Consider the following 17708-nt stretch of genomic DNA (forward strand, 5'->3'; position numbering starts at 1 on the left):
AACACAAAAACAAGTTCATATTGCAATGATTTTTTAAATGTTTAAGGATGTTTGGGACAAAAGAACTTCTGTGGGAAACTTTTTTGTATTTTCTATGACGTCATCAAAATACATTTTTCTGATTAGATGGGGCCAAAAGTGCTTTAGGCATAGGCCAACATTGAAATTTCTATTGTTAATCTTACAGTGAATATAAATGTTTTTTTTTTTAATAAATCGAAATCGAAATCAAAATTCATAATAATACCAGACAACCTAATTTTACATTTTTTAAATGTAAAATGTGTTTGCATCTGCGATTCCATAGAATTCTCAGACGTTAGACCTACACCAATGTCATGATATATTAATTCCGTCCACAATCATATTAGGCCTATATTGTAAAAGTATCAGAAAAATTTCCGACATTTGTTGAAAAATACCTCCCTTAAAATACGTTTAAATGTAAAATATTTTCAGGATAGATTCACCAGGGTATACTCTTCTTCAATTATGTGAAAAAAGGGTGTAAAAGCCATAGTCACCAAAATGGACTTTTGGCACACTTTGATTTCGCCCTGGCCCACTGTGCGGCCACCGCCTAAATTATTTAAAAATTAATTCGGAAATGCAGAAAAAGAAAATGAAAATTGTATTCATATTTAAGTCGTTTCCGGTCATCTAGAGCATGGTCCATGGAGGTGACATAATCCTAAGTCCATATGTGAAAGTCCCCTCTGGATCCATCCCTCTGATCCGAATTTCTGAATATGTTGAATTATTTGATATCGAAATCATGGAAGTACACATCCATGAAGATATTATAATATTAATATTTATAAAGACGGTGTCACTTTCGCTGTCCTTTAAAAATAATAGAAAATATTTTTGTCGGGCTACAACAAATTTCCATTATTCAGGCTTAAAAGTTGTTTACCAGATAATTATAGGCTCTTGTTAATAAATTACATAGGTCTTCATGTATTGTCAATGAAAAAAAAATAGATACGAATCTAAAATGTAAACAACGAACGGAAGATCTAAGCTGTAATTACTGTAAATAACGTTTTTTTTAGCCAGTTTCAGGTCTTCGGTGGTTTTACCGAGTCACTTGTAATGTAGGTTATGTCGTTGAATAGAATGCAGCATGTCAGTGCATGCTTCTGTCGAGGAAATTGTCAATGCATTTAATGCGGCTGACTAACAAACGTATTCAAAATAATAACCATAGAATGATGACAGAATTCCCATTTAACTAGTGAATTAACGATGCAAAATGTTTAATACTGATACTTACATTAGTTATTAATTGCAAAGTCTCTTTCGTAGTCCATTGAGTAATGTTTATATGTAAAACGCCAACTCCGCCTGAGTGTAACTTTCGGGGACCACTCAGCCGGTCCCAAGCCCGGATAAAGGAGGAGGGTTGGGCATGGGGCTAACACCCCCATCAAACAACTTGTTACAGAAACGCTAACAGACCAAGAAACCTTTACCCTGGGAGAGGAAGGGTCCTCTTCAAGAGAACTTATGAAGCCGTGTAGTGAAAGCCGTAAGGAAGCTACAAGGTCGACCCCCCTATCGACTAGGACCATCAACGTCAGAACATGGAATGTGAGGACCATGTATGAGACGGGACAAAAATCACAAGTAGCAGTGGAAATGAAAAGCTACCACCTCACACTGCTTGGAATCAGTGAGACACATTCAGGACAAAAGAGATTGCTCAGTGGAGAGATGTTGCTGTATTCCGGACATGAAGAAGACAACGCTCCACATACAGAAGGTGTAGCACTCATGCTGTCTGGACATGCCCAGCAAGCTCTGACAGCATGGGAAGCACACGGACCGAGAATCATCGCAGCATCCTTTAGAACTAAGAAGAAGAAGATAAAGATGAATGTCATACAGTGTTATGCTCCAACCAATGACAGCAATGAAGCAGCAAAAAACCGCTTCTACGACAGACTGCAGGACGTCATAGCTATAGAAGTACCAAAAGAGAGACGTTAATATCCTCATGGGCGATTTCAACGCCAAAATCGGACAAGACAACACAGGGCATCAGGAAGTGATGGGAAAGCACGGACTGGGAGTGATAAACGAGAATGGCGAGAGATTTGCAGACTTCTGTGCGATGAACAATCTGGTCATTGGTGGCAGTATTTTCCCACACAGAAGAGTACACAAGGCCACCTGGGTATCACCTTATCTAGCGACAGAAAACCAAATTGACCACATCTGCATGGCAAAGAAATGCAGGAGATCCCTACAAGATGTAAGGGTGGGAAGAGGAGCAGACGTTGCTTCTGACCACCACCTATTGGTCACCAGGCTGAAGATGAAGCTGAAGAAGAACTGGATGAAACCAACTACAATGAGGCAGAAATACAACCTCAGCCTACTGAAAGACACAATGACTAGACAGTGGTGGCGCCAGGACCTGCCCGACAGAGGGTCTAAAGGCCCCGATGGGGGGGGGGGGGCTAGTGGAACGAATCGAGTCTCACTTGGCTGGGGCCAGGGGGCCGACTAGGGCCCCCGGTGAGGGTCCAGGGGCTTCTCCCCCTGGAAGCCACGGATATTTGATGAATTATGGCGAATTTTTATTACTTATTTGATAGGCATCGAGTTACTAATATGACTTCATGTAGGCTATGCTTCCTAATGTTGAAATCAGCTTCCAAAACCAAAAATTTTTTAATAAAGCAAGAATCAAAGAATATGCAATGTAACCATATTTATTTTCAAATCCTCATTCTTGAAAGTGAAATTATATTTTTTGGAAATTTTGTATGAAATCTGTCAACCACGATGTCATGGTCGAGGTCTTCACCTATCACGATGTATTCCAACCATCATGAGGCTATCTAAATGAGCATTTGTCATAACAGAACGCAAATTATTTTTAATTAGTCTCATTGAATTATTATTATTATTATTATTATTATTATTATTATTATTGTTGTTGTCGTTGTTGTGATGAAAAGTTAACACAAAAAATATAGTGGCTAAACGAATATAATATGTAAATATTTTTTTTTATTTGTTTGTTCCCCGACAAAATTTATCTATAGCCCACCAGCACCCACCCCCACTCTGGCACCACCACTGTGACTAGAGAAAATTTCAAGCTGTCCCTCACCAACAAATACCAAGTGTTACAAAAGCTACTTGAAGAAGAGGCTGATCTGGAGACCCACTGGTAAAAGGTGAAGGTGACATTTACAACAGCCTGTCAGGAAGTAGTGGGCCCCAGGAGACACCAAAAAAGGAATGGATATCGGCAGACACACTGCGCAAAATACAGGAGAGAAGGCAGAAGAAGGCAGCAGTAAACAATAGCCGATCAAGGGCAGCAAAGGCTAAAGCACAAGAAGACTTCACAAAAGTCAACAGAGAAGTGAAGAATAGCGCAAAAGCAGATAAGCGGAAGTATGTTGACAGCCTGGCAAAAGAAGCAGAGGAAGCAGCAGACAGTAACAACATGAAGCAGCTATATGATACCACCAAGAAACTGCCAGTGAAGTACAGCAGACCCGAGCCACCAATCAAGGACAAAGAAGGGAACACTGTCCAGGGAACAGAGCAACAACTGAACAGATGGGCAGAGCACTTTGAGGAGCTTTTGAACAGACCTGTCCCTCCAAATCCCCCTGACATCAATCCAGCCGATATAGAGACCTAGATATCAACTGCGGACACCCAACGAGAGAGGAATTAGAAAAGCCATCAAACTCAAGCACTCAAGGCAGACCTGGAAACAACCTTAGAGATGCTCTACCCTCTGTTCGTGAAGATTTGGGAAGAAGAGGTACCATCGGACTGGAAGGAGGGCTACCTCATCAAACTACCTAAGGAAAATGACCTCAGTAAATGTGCGAACTACAGAGAAGGCTGGTTTCCGCCAGAACATCGACCAGATTGCCACCTTGCGCATCATCGTTAAGCAGTCCTTAGAGTGGAACTCATCGCTGTATATCAATTTCGTCGATTATGAGAAGGCGTTTGACAGCATTGATCGTGAGACACTCTGGAAGCTGCTACGCCTTTATGGAGCGCCAACCAAACTGGTCACCTTGATCAAGAACTCTTATGAAGAATGACTTGCCGGGTGGTTCATGGCGGACAGCTCACAAATAGCATCGGGGTGATGACTGGAGTCCGACAAGGTTGCCTCCTGTCGCCTTTTCTATTCCTCCTGGTGATTGACTAGACCATGAAGAGGTCAACAGCACATAGAAGAAATGGAATCCAATGGACGCTATGGGATCAGCTTGAAGACTTGGACTTCGCTGACGACCTAGCCCTGCTTTCCCATAGTCACCAAAAGATGCAGGACAAGACAACAGAGCTGGAAGCCACCTCATAAGAAGTTGGTCTCAAGATCCATGAGGGCAAGACCAAGATATTCAAGATCAATACGAAAAGTGAGGACCCAGTCACACTGCATGGAAGCAAGCTGGAAGAAGTGGATGCCTTTACATATCTGGGCAGCATTATTGACAAGCAGGGGGGCACAGACGCAGACGTCAAAACAAGAATCGGTAATAATAGTGGTGGTTATGATGATATTGATGATGATGATGATAATGTTGATGGCGATGATGATGATGGCAGTGATGATGATGTCGATAATTATTATGTTGATGATTGTAGGATAAGAATCAACTTAAAAAAACCCCCAAAAGTACCTGTACGACTCCGATGGAATCAGAATAGGCTGTTATGTGACACAAAGGTATTAATGGTTCAGCAGAGAACCTTAATTATAAAAATTAAAATGAAATGTGCCTGTGATTACAGTAGGTGAATCCATAATCTACAATTAATTATTATGTAGACCTAGGCCTATGATCAGTATCAAGAAATTTCATGTCACCTTTTTTGTTGTAACCCCCGAAATCCGGATTCACAAGTGCCGGGATGGTTTCTGGTGTGAGATAGTCTCATTCTTCAAAACTTCTATATGAAAAGTGTTAATCATAGATAAATTTGTTACCGTATTTATTTGAATAAACATCCCCTCTAGAGCCTCATTTGGAATAAATGCCATAATCTTTTCCTCAAATAATCAACTCTCCACCCAACCAAACGACTGTAAACAAAGCAACATCACTGTCAACAAATTCTTTTGATTTCCTACTCCAGTAGAATTAAATTTTCTTCTTTCATTTCGATATTAATTATGTGTTGTAGTGAAATTTATTTTGAGTATATAGGCCTACGATCTAATTCACACACACAAAATGATTATGATAATGATGATGATGATGATGATGATGATAATGATGATGAGGATGTTGATGAGGATGATGATGATGATGGATGATGGATGATGATGATGATGATGATAAACGCCTCCCTCAAATAAACGCTTCCTCAAAACCCTTCTTAACAATGAATGTCCCTGGGTGTTTATTCCAATAAATACGGTATTTAAAATTGCTCTCATTATCAAGCAGTCTGCTAAACGATTTCGTTTTTGCGTAGACTGGAAAATACCAGGATATTGCAGCTGGATTGGTAGGAAACTGTCATTGTTATTTACATTGTTTAATAAAAAAAAAATACACATGAATAGGCCTACAAATGGAATTTTTTTTTTATCCATGTATCAAATTAGTTACAAACATAAGGCCACAAAATATCAGTATTAGAACCAAGAAAACCAGCCAACTTCATACAAACAATAACAATGTTGAAAAAAAGGGTGGGATGTTGCTGTTTTACTCCACGAATGTCTCTATTGTACCGTTTGTGCAACAGCATGATGATGGGATTGGCTTAATGGAATGTTCCATTTATTGCAAAGTGGAACAATGGCTGACGATTACTGGAAATATAATCCACTGGAGGACAATCTACAATATATTACACCAAAAATATATTATTATTAGACTTGATATATCTAATTTAATTTATATATTAAAAAAAATATTACCGTATCCCTCTGTTATGTATGGTCAACACTATTGTATTAAATGAAACATGGACTTTAGGATCCTCAATATCACAAAGACAAAATTTGAAATGCAGAAGTACTGAGAAGAATGAATACAAAAAGGACATTAAAAAAAAAGAAAAAAAAAAGAGAGAAATCTGGAATACCTCGGCCATCTTGTCAGAAAAGAGGTACTGAAAAGAACATTATTGCAGATGGAAGGAAGTTAGACCATGGAGGAATTAGTTTCTCCATGGTTAGACCAAGGAATTATGTAGATGAATGAATGAACGTGAGGTACCGTAAATGCTCAAATAAGCACTGCGGCGCTTACAACATTTTTTAAGGCTTCAGTGCAGCGCATTTTTGATAGCGCCGGTTGTTCAAGAGTGGTGCTTATAAAAAAATATTGGCACGACGCTTTCAATGCCCGTTCCCATGTTACTTACCTCACATATTCCCGTAGTTCGGTAGGCCTATCATAGTTCTTGCGTCATCGTAAATAAACGTTTATATTAAATAAATTCTTGTGTCTTCATTGAGTTATTTATTCATGTTAACACTGTATACATTGTATTTAAAACCCCGTTTCTCAAAGGGTTTCATTACACACAGGGTAATTATACTCTCGATCAAGCGCCGCGGCGCTTAATGGAGAGCAGCACTTGGAAAAAAAATGTTTGGTGCGGCGGTTATTGGCAAAGGGAAGGACAGCACAGTGTAGAGTGGAATAGAAATCCATGGTAGCCAACCCTGCTTTAAGCATGCAGGGGACACCGACCGACAAGTAACATTTGACCCTGAAGGTGTGTTTGGTTGTTATATTAGGAAATATTGTTTACGAATTAATTTATAAAAAATTTAAGTTTGATAATTTTATATTATATTTAAATTTTCTACTGTATTTTATTTTAACTGTAAACACGTTTCTACTGTTAGACGCACCAGTTCCTCTGGCTGTGTCCTGTTTTCATTTGTCGTGATCCACTGTTGTGTAAATTTTTTTGTGCAAAACAGTGATACTTAAGATAATATATTCAATGTAGGTATATATGCTGCCATTTTGAGCTTTAACTCATCTTAGAAAGTCATACACGTTTTATATGATCTTGTATCAGAACTTGTTCTTATCTGTGTGCTTAAGTAGATTAAAATACATAATTATTATAATTATTTTTTTTTTTTGTGAAAAAAAACGTCAGGGATTATGAATCTTAACAAGGTTGTATTTCAAATTCATTGGCAGTTTATGTCTACCCATATATAAACTGGCACAAAATCATTTATGTACTGTATGTAGGCCTAAATTGTACTGTATTGTGAATAGCTCATGTGAAATACAGTTAAACTTGCCTAAGTGGATTTCATTTTACATGGCAAATTGTTGTTTTCCATTAATTAACCATCTGTAAGTCAAATTTTATCTAAGTCGAACAGTTTTTCCACGCTATTTTGGATTCGACTTAGGCAAGTTCAACTGTATATACTTTCATATGAAAATAAAGTTCAAATTTGAAGTAATGTACGCTGTCCTCTATGGTCTCACACGGAACGATCACCATCATTCATTTAAGAAACACAAACAACAAAGAAAAACAAAGAGACAGTAACACACTTTCCTGTTTATCTATCCTAACATTTACTGAAGGAAAAAGCTGCTCATAATGTGTACAGCAACAGTATCCAAAGAGCAATTACTAGCAGTCAGGCTAACACCGCCCTCAACAACAGACAAGTTAACACCGCCCTCAACGACAGACAAGTTAACAGTATTCTTAAATGTTTATATTACAGGGCTATTGTGGTGGTGTTTTCTTCAATATGTCTCCATTTTAATGGCCAACATCAGAACGCATTTTTTTCTCGGTTTATTTTTCGTAGCAATTACAACAAATGCTGTGCTTAAGGAGGTATTTACAAAATATAGAAATAAGTTAGTTTGGCATTGCTACTAAGTAATAGTTGTGACTCATTTCATATGCTTCTCAAATCAGTAAACGAGACACAAATGTCACACAACAAACCTGATAAAAATGTTTGGATGATGAGGAGGCAGACTGAAATGACCCATCAAAAAGGTATTTCTTGATTATAGTAAGTTTCCAAACTGGCCAATTACAACACTGTATCATTCTCTTATGATCGAAATACCTTCAAAGTTAAACAATATGAATTTTAAAAGGGGGTGGGGGGAAGAAATATATATCCTTTATAACTATGTATGCATATATACACCGCTATGCACATACAGGCATTTATACATCCTACACATGTATATGTACCTGTATGATAACACTCAAGCATATATCCAAACATAAAACTGCTATTTCGAATGTGAACTTTCATAGACAATAACCCCACCCTGTCCAGACTACGAAATTTTATTTGACAAAAAAGCTGTTGTCTGCCCATATATACTGTAGTCATGATGTGCCTATATATGGTCATGATGTGATGTCATCATGACCATATATAGGCATGTCACATGTTACTGTCAAATAGAATTTGATAATCAAGACAGGGCTTAAAGTAAGATTGTTAAATCTTCAGACAACGCAACAAAACAACAAAATACGATTGATAATCGGTCTTGATAGGTGATGGCATACATTATACAGACCAAGTTGTTGTGATATACTTATGTACAATCCTATCCTATGATATGATAACATCATTGATAGTAATAGTCCAAGTAACGGGGGATCTTACTTCACACTCTACATTGTTTATCTGGTCGCTTAACCTACAGCATTGGTCCATAGTTTTGATATTAACATAATAATAATAAAAAACAAAACATTTTTAAAAAATATAATAAAACAGTGATTGATAACAAATACCACATGATTTATAAATCCGAAAAAAAGTAAAGAAAATGAAAAGTACATTTGAAGGCACTCAGCATTAATAGTTTGTGCATGAATTAGGGTTAGAAATTTGCTCTTCCAGTAACTGTCGCCACAAAAGAACACCCCGCAGTTTAAAGGTCATTGTTTGAGCAACTGTCTACACACAAGGAAACCTGCTGTGTGAGGGTGACTGTTCCTGTAATACACTACGCCCTGCTATGGTATTAGGAAGCTTTCGATACTACAACGGTGGCAAGACCTAAGATGTGATAACGTCACATAAAACCATCGGCGTATGAATCAAAATTGAGTTCTTGTTGACCTGCAAATTTGAGGACATGTTACCGGCTGATCTACGCCAAAAACGAACAAGTAATAGCATCCTAGCGCCTTGTTTTCGTCATGATGGAAAGCTTCCTATTGCCGTGGACCACACTGTTTACATACACGTGTCCAAGTCTACACAGCAGTCTTTAAATACATAGGGTTCTATGATCAAAGTCTATTTTTAGAAATACAGCCTGGGACAAAATGACTGATTGCTCTTTTTCTTAATTGTGTAATTGTTACGGTAATTAACATTCTAAACTCTGTTATTTCATTAATTTAATTTTTCCTCCCTGATTTCAGTGAACAAGAATTTTAACTTTGATTTAAAATCAAGCATTGCTAATTCTTGTAGGAACCATGACAATAAAATAGCAAAGAAAGTAGTAGAACAACACCCAAGAATAGAGAACAATAGCTACCGGGGCATAAAAATGTTTTCCATTCTGAAATAAAAAATTGAGACCATGAATTAAATAATCAGCAATATAATATAAGCTATTTGATTCAAGCTCACTCAATTTGTTTTTAATTTTGTGTAGAAAAGGGAATTCAATTTATTTCCCTATTTATTTTGAAAAAAATTGATAATATGTATTCATTTTTGCAGATTAATGGTCCAGATTGCACTTTGACGAACTTTTATTAAAGACCGATATAACGTGGACACCAATTCCCATAATAGAGGATTGCTCATACCAGTCTGGGATGTTCCATTTAACTGGTGGTATATATTAAGATATTTTTAAAATATAAAATTGATGGGTATTCAGACAGGGAAAGACTTGTTTGTTTTTTATTTGAGCTTATTAACTAACAGCTTCGTTTCACTGCATGATCTCAAGTTGAAAAGTAACCCACAATAATGGAGTTATAACGTTCACTTGAGGGATAATCATAAGGTTTCCCTATTCTTTAAAAACACATAATACCAGAATGACCAGCCTATTTTTTGCAACGGTCGGCACAATCTATGACTTTATATACAAGCTAAAATAACATCATCTTATAACTACAGCAATCAATGGCTTCAGTCATGTTACTCAGCACAGAACACAACATCTCATGATGCAAAATTCATCATCATTAAATGCCAATCAGATTTCAATAGCTTTTTTTTTTTAAACCAATACAAACTTATTAAACCTACATATTATATTATACATCTGAAAATTGCCAGTTCTACTGAAGGGGAAGGGGAGGGGTAGAGGGAAGGGGAGTGCCAGAGAAGGCAGATAATGGCAAATATTCTGCAGTGTAACAACTGGCTTAACCACTCACTTGGGTAAATGTTACCATTGATACCATTCACATCATCATGGACACCAGGTTGGTTTTTTTTTTTTTAGACGCCACATATCTACAAACTGATCAGAAATAAGTACACCTTAATATACTACAGGTGCAATGAGCTCACCTGTATATCAACCTATTTAACACACCTGTTGGTTATTCATAAACACACAGCATTTTAATTACACTGTGTACAGTTTCGCCCATTTCCAACACGCAGTGTGTGGCATCATACCGAAATTTAATTTAAAAACACAAATCTGCACATTACAAGAGACGGTGAGTTAGTAGTGCACTGATTCAATACAGGTAGTATAGAAGCACCAGTACAAGTTGTATATGTACACACCTGCGCATGAAACAAAAGGCAGGGGGACCCGCAGGTTAACTGACCGGGGAAAGGCAAACCCAAGGGTTTTCTTTTCAATGTGCACACTTACACTCACCCAGATCGTTTCTGTTTATTTAACCCACAATGCTTTTCTCTGAACACTGAAACATCTTAGCAATTATATAAACAACAAGTTTTTGTTTATACAAGTTTATCAATTTCATCACATGTAATAAAATAAATCAGACATTCACATTTGCAATCAATCTAATTAATTAATTAATTACTCTAATTAATTAATCAATCTAATTACAATTTTTGTATCTTCCATCACGAAGCTTAAATTACAGAACATTAAAGAAATGTAATAAAGTTTACAGACACAAGTAACTACGTATCTGATCGCCTTAATAGAACAAAATAAGTTCCAAGGGTTTGCTCTGGGAATCCCTGTCCAAGCATGTGTTCAAACAACACGGGAATTATGTTGATATGTAGCACATTATCAAATCATACTCCTTCCAACTTTTCTTTGACAATGAAAATCAAGAATATTATTTATATTAAAAATGATATGAAATTGTTTAAAAAGTTCACTTTTAAAGGAGAAGTTTATAAATCCAAATGACAACAAAAACTGGGAATTATAATTATGTTTAGGTTATTTTGTCATCAAATTCGTTTTAGTATCATTACTTTTGTGGAAAATTTGTTTTCATCAACCTGTTATTGATTATAGTAGGTCTGAAATACACAGACTGTAGAAATGCGTTTAAAATGTTCCACCCTGGATAAATCCAATATTTACAAAGGAAACACAAATATAAATTATGAATTTTTGTTTCAGATTCAAAAAATAAAGACTTTTAGTAAGAGCAACACTATAAGTTAGGTAGTTTTCCTGGGGCTGAACTTTCTCTCCATTAAGTGGCAGAAACCTTACATTCTTAACCTACGTTTTAAACACAGCTTGACACAGTACGATACTGCGAAGATAGATAAATAAATAGATTCAGAATACCTTGTCTCAAAAGCTATTGGTCAAATTTTTACATGCATCCTTTCCAACTCACTCTATGCTTCTAACTACAGTAGTTGGTACTTTTTTTTATACAGAAAATTGGACAACAGATTTCTATTTAGATACCCTCCCTTATAACATTAGCAGATAAACTGATAACCACAACACTCCTTCTCTCTATATATAGCATCACTTTTAGAATTGTCATTGGATTTTTTTTCCTCCATCATATTCCTTATATCGAGAAAAAAAATGTCACCGACTTTACAAAAATATACAGGGTGAAGTGCTGAAGATAGCTGATAGGAAAGGAGTGGGTTGGAGGGCAGTCTAAAAAGGTTTTACACGTTACCCTACGTAGCACACGCTGTATGTGCAACAACGGGAGTCCAAGACTATTGACAATGTACGGCATATCATCCCATCCTGACCCAACCATCAACAAGTAAAATGCACTTAAAAGAATTCAGTCACAACGACAAAATAGTAGTTTTGAAACAGAAGAGGGAAGAAAGGCTTGTAACTGTTAGGCCTACTAGCGAAAGGTACAGTTGGCTCGTCAAGAGGATTGTACTCACGTAACCACAATCAGTCTACGTGTAAAACGCACACGCTATTTCCTATGAACTGGTGCATGTTTTTTCAGCTACCATATTGTGTTCCTTCCAAATCTAATTGTGCACAGTTTCAAGGTTAAAGGTTAAGAAATGATTGTGTACATCCCACTAAATCACTCTTGCATCCATCACATGATAGTACACTCAAAGCGACCTCTTGGTAAAACGCTACTTCAGGCTTCTCTGATAACCGGTACTCTTAGATAAAAATCCTTCCGAAGCAGGTAGACTGCAGAAGCCTAGGGTATTAGGTATACATTATGTTGACACAGAATTTTGTTTTATCAGTTTGATCTTATGTACAGTTTCTGCCCATCGTCATCATTGTCGCTATTCCGCTCGCCTTTGTGTTGAAACGTTGTCACAGAAGTTCGTATTGCCTGAGATGCATGCGTTGTATGATGTCGCGGCAGTCGTTGAACACCCTTTTGATGTTTTCTGTGTCCACAGCGCATGTAAAATGAGGATAGCAGTAGTGTCTTCCATCACCGCTTGCCGTGCTGATTTTCTGGATTAAAAAAACAACAAATGTATTGATTTTAAAAAAGGTAACAGAAATAGTTTAAGATAAAGGAAACAAACTTAAAAATGAAAGAACTTCTGAAATGTTGACCACCAAATTTCACTCAATTTTCAATAGAGAAACAAGGCACAGTTAAATATTTAAAAAAATCATACAAATGGTAAATACACATCATAAGGAAGGAATGACACTCCACTCTATGAAACAAACTATAAGATGATGTTGACAATGTCCAGGTATAAACCAAAGTTTATGTAGGTAACTGAAGGTAATAAAAAAGGTTACAAAAGGAGAACTTTAGCGTTGCTTAGGCCCAACCGACCTAAAACATTGAATATATAGGGTTGGTTGGAGCGCAAACATACTTGTATGATGTTGCAAATGGCCATTTTCTAAGCTATGATAAACTTTATACCATGACCAGAGCTTCAGCCACGTAGATACCTTTCTATCAATCATTGGAAGATCAGTGGTTACCATAGAATTAAGCATAGGATAACAAAAAAAAAACAAAAACAAAAAAAAAAAAAAAAACTGATGACTGATTTTCTAATGTGACTGCACTTCGGCAAACACGAACAATAATCTTTTGGTCTAATGTTAAAGATGATGGCAATGATGACAAATGATGATGATAGTAGCATTGAAAATAAAGACAGCAGCATTAAAATTGAAGATGTTGATAGATAGATGTTGATTGATTGATTGATAGATAGATAGATAGATAGATAGATAGATAGATAGACAGACAGACAGACAGACAGACAGACAGACAGACAGACAGACAGACAGACAGACAGACAGACAGACAGACAGACAGATAGATAGAAATCTTTCTTTTTTCTGTATATTTAATCAATTTGACATTGTTCTTCCTTAAGGTCCAGTTAACAGTTAAAACATATTTAAAATATAAAATAGCATTAAGAAATTAAACACAAAACCAATGAAAATTGATAAACACAAGAAGCAAAAAGAGAAAGTTTCGTATTAGATCAAATTTTTGAAGAAATGCACAGTTGAAGAATTTATTGAACTGCGAGTATCTGGGGAAAGATTGTTGCACAGTTTAACTGAGCGGTATTTTAATGGTTTTTTTCCCCCAAATTCATTGTTCCATTTTGATTATACATTATCTTTATTGTGTTTCTATATAAAGATGAAATAAAGAATTTTGTCGGTAGACTTTAATATTATGGATATATACTAACCAGGAACTCATCACGAATAAAGTACTTGGCTCTGGCAACTCCCGCATCCTCACCTGATTCCAATGTAGCTGTAAATATACAAAATATAATTTAGTCACATACCGTAAAACCTAGGATAGTAACCCAATGGGCTTAACCTTGAGAAGAAAAAGCCCATCTCTAATTGAAGTCCCCATCCCCCTCGCTCTTTAGTGTGCAAAAGCAGCACCGAATAGAAGCCCAGGGGATTATTTTCAAGATAGCATGGGCTTCTATTCAAGGCTACTTTAATAAGCCATAATTTAAAAAAAATAATTTTCTTGCTTTCTTTTAACAGGATTTAATGGTTGAAAATGTTTGAAGTGGCCCTATTGTGTTATAGTAATAATTCCTGAAATTTGCAGCATTCTTTTTGAAAAGAAGTTCCCCCTCTTTACTTTGCAAAGTAGCCTCAAAAAAGAAGCTCTCTCGCGACAAGAAACCCAACCAAAGGTAGCAAAAGAAGAAGCCCAGGGCGTCTATTGGAGGTTTTACGGTTGTACAATATCCCTTTAAACACAGTATCTTTTCGGACGATGTTTAGGCCATTGATTCTTCGCACAACATCACCCATGTGAACATTGAAGAATCAGAGTAAAATCTTCAGGAAAGAGCATAAGATTGCTTCCAATGTACTGTACAGCTCAATGTACATTTCTGGAGTGTCGGACCATCTTAGTCTGGACACTTACCCCTAAACACACATGATTATGCAAGTTTACGCTAGTCAGATTTTGTGTATTGTGGTCAGTATAATCGAAGATACTTTCTGTTAAAAAAAACGCAATGATGTGCTGGATATTAGCATGTGCTCAAGTAAGTTTAATCAAGTTGCTCCATTTCCATTGGACTGAGTTATTCTAACTGGGCAGTGTTCACTCAAATGGGTAAGTATTTTGATAAAAGAGAATGGCACACATGTTGTTCACACTTGAGTATTTTTGTCAATGTGACCAGGTACACGCTTAGGTGCATGGCAAAAATTAATCCAATGCGAACACTGCTTTACACCGACATAGCAATCAGTCCATTTATGATCACAAATTATCTCTGAAATGTACTTTATTTCACTTCCCAAGACTCGACGGAGAATTTATAACAATCTTGGAAAAACTTCTTGAGTATCAAAAGGATGCGGAATGATACTTACAATCCTGCGGTAATGAATATGAATCAAATTCACTGAAGTAGGTCTCTAATTTCGATTTTCCTGCCTTGATTTTATCAGCTAATAAATCCTGCTTGTTCAAAAATAGGATTATGGAAATTGTTTTCAACCACCTAAAAAGCAGATAAAGAAAAGAAAAAACTCAACAAGATTTATTTTACACAACATTGAACAAGATAGGGATGCAATGTAAATACTAAGACAGAAAACTTTAAATGTCTTCTGTGATTTTTTTAAATAATCCTGAGAGAATTTTATATAATATTAATATTATACAATGTTGCACCTTACATGAAATTTATCGTCAGTGGAAAACCTGAGCTAATTAAAATACTCAAGGTCCAATAGCGATAATACATGTCGGAGAATCCACAATTGGTGCCTCATTACACATCAGCCATTACTTGACCGGTTTGCTAATGTGCGAATTCCTGGCCATGTCAGCACAGCAATTTAGCGCCCTCTAGTTCTCAAGACAACTATATGGAGTACATCAAATTATGAGTGCTGGGAGAAAATGGAACTGTGATGAAAAATTTACCTATTGTTCCAAATGCTTTTGAACAAATCCAGCGATTCTCGCAATCTATTCTGATTCGGATCTTCTCTCAACACTAGATTATAGCTACTGCAAGCCACCACGAAGATAATAGCTGTCACATCTGAAAAAAGAACCGTATGACATACTACCTCATAAGAATACTTTATCCATCTAAAATTCATTAACAAATTAATATATAACATTCCCCATGCAGGGATTACACACCATGTCAAATAATAGATCAACCCGATCCATTAGCCATGTTCCGTAAAGCTACGTCAAGATTATCAAATTTTCTTTGCATGCCCATATATAGTCATGATGTGTGCCTATATATGGTCATGATGTGATGTCATCATGACCATATTTAGGTATGTCACATAAAATGTGATAGTCTAAAACAGGGCTTAAGATTAGTTAGGTTACCACTCATTTATCATTGTATTATTCCATAATTTAAATATTTTATCTATTTCAAACCTAAGGCATTCCTTTACTTCATAACATTTCTATATACACCTATATCAGGTTATAACTTCTTCGAATTTGTATCAAGTCTTTGTTTTGTGTGTAATGAATGTTTGTTCTTTATACTTTTTTAATAATTATGTATATTTGAGTTAATTCAGTTGATTACCACTATACAGCCATGTCATTTTTTTTATAGAGTAATAAACCAAAATGAATGAATTTCTCTACCTTTCGAATGTTTTCATCAATGTTTCTCTTTTCCTATTTTTTTATTTTAATTCATTTTTTGTTCTGTGTATCACTTTCTTATCTTTTACTATACTCCTCCGTTGACAGTTTCACTTTTGCTGTGAGGCCGTGACCCCACCTCCTTTGAATTTCATTGCTGTCATGAGGAGTGTACACTGCATGCGACCTACTCCCTTGAAGTCTGACCATTGAGGGCAGCATAATCTATATGACACACTCACCGTTAAAGCACTGAATCCATTTTCTTCTTTCATCTCTCTGCCCTCCAACATCAAACATGCTGTAAAAGATAAAAAAAATATTTAGAATAATGAACATCAAGGACCTACAATATAAGTAATTACCTTTTAATTACAAAAAAATATATTTAAGTAAGCTCCATCTTAGTGTAATCTGTCCAGCGACTACCAAAAACTTCAGATGGTTTAAATCAAACAACCTCAGCCCCTTTAAATTTTCTCCTGAGCAGTGTGGATCAATAGGGCCTATTATGTGCCTTCAACCATGACAACTATCTTGATAAAAATGTTATCTGTACACTTATGTAGCTCAAAAATATTAATATTAGGCAAACGAAAAATAATGCACACTCGTAAAAATGCTTCCGGCATAGCAAACAATGCCTCTGTCTGACTGCCAACCAAGCAATAGGCAAGTTTTTTGGCCCTACTTAAAATATACATTACAAGAAAATTTATTTTAAGTGCATCAGAGCTCCAGCATTTTGCACAAAACTACTTTGAAATTATTTTAAAATATTATTTCGAAGATTATTATCGCCAATATATGGTATTGATTACGTAGAATTTCTAGGTAAATTACACCAAATTACTTTTTTCCAGTATCAAGAATACTCTTTATTGACTGTCACAGTAATGAAGAACATGCAGATAATAGTAGCCATGGATCTATTTATATACACTGCTGCACAGTTCAACCAATATGAATAGATAATAATATATCTGCTATGTCATTGGAAATAAACCAATGGATCACAATGCATTCAATTAGCTTCATCTGTTTCTTCCAGTATGTGGAACAGACTTTTTTTAGATGATCCCTTGCAATGTACAGTAAGGCTGATGGATTGTGGGATGTGTTGTGGATAATGTTAGCAACTGAGATTGACAATCTAGGTAGGGGAACAATTCTGACAGCAAGCTAAT

At 36.2% G+C, this 17708-nt stretch overlaps 1 protein-coding gene across 1 annotated transcript in view; it reads right to left on the reverse strand.

The window, feature by feature from the left end:
• Window positions 1-7538: 7538 nt before the first annotated feature.
• The window catches only part of LOC117107564 (guanine nucleotide-binding protein G(s) subunit alpha-like), a 67611-nt gene continuing 57441 nt past the window's right edge, over window positions 7539-17708 (reverse strand). Inside the window, exons 8-12 of the mRNA XM_033249268.1 lie at window positions 16764-16822; window positions 15823-15943; window positions 15264-15394; window positions 14096-14163; window positions 7539-12869 (exon numbers count right to left, since the gene is read on the reverse strand). Coding sequence (XP_033105159.1) covers window positions 12723-12869; window positions 14096-14163; window positions 15264-15394; window positions 15823-15943; window positions 16764-16822 — 526 coding nt within the window. The 3' untranslated portion in view covers window positions 7539-12722. The remainder of the gene's footprint in view (window positions 12870-14095; window positions 14164-15263; window positions 15395-15822; window positions 15944-16763; window positions 16823-17708) is intronic.

The sequence above is a fragment of the Anneissia japonica genome, unplaced genomic scaffold (assembly GCF_011630105.1).
Source record: "Anneissia japonica isolate Jap-2015-1 unplaced genomic scaffold, ASM1163010v1 scaffold287722_len911783_cov160, whole genome shotgun sequence".
In the NCBI taxonomy this organism is placed as follows: domain Eukaryota; kingdom Metazoa; phylum Echinodermata; class Crinoidea; order Comatulida; family Comatulidae; genus Anneissia; species Anneissia japonica.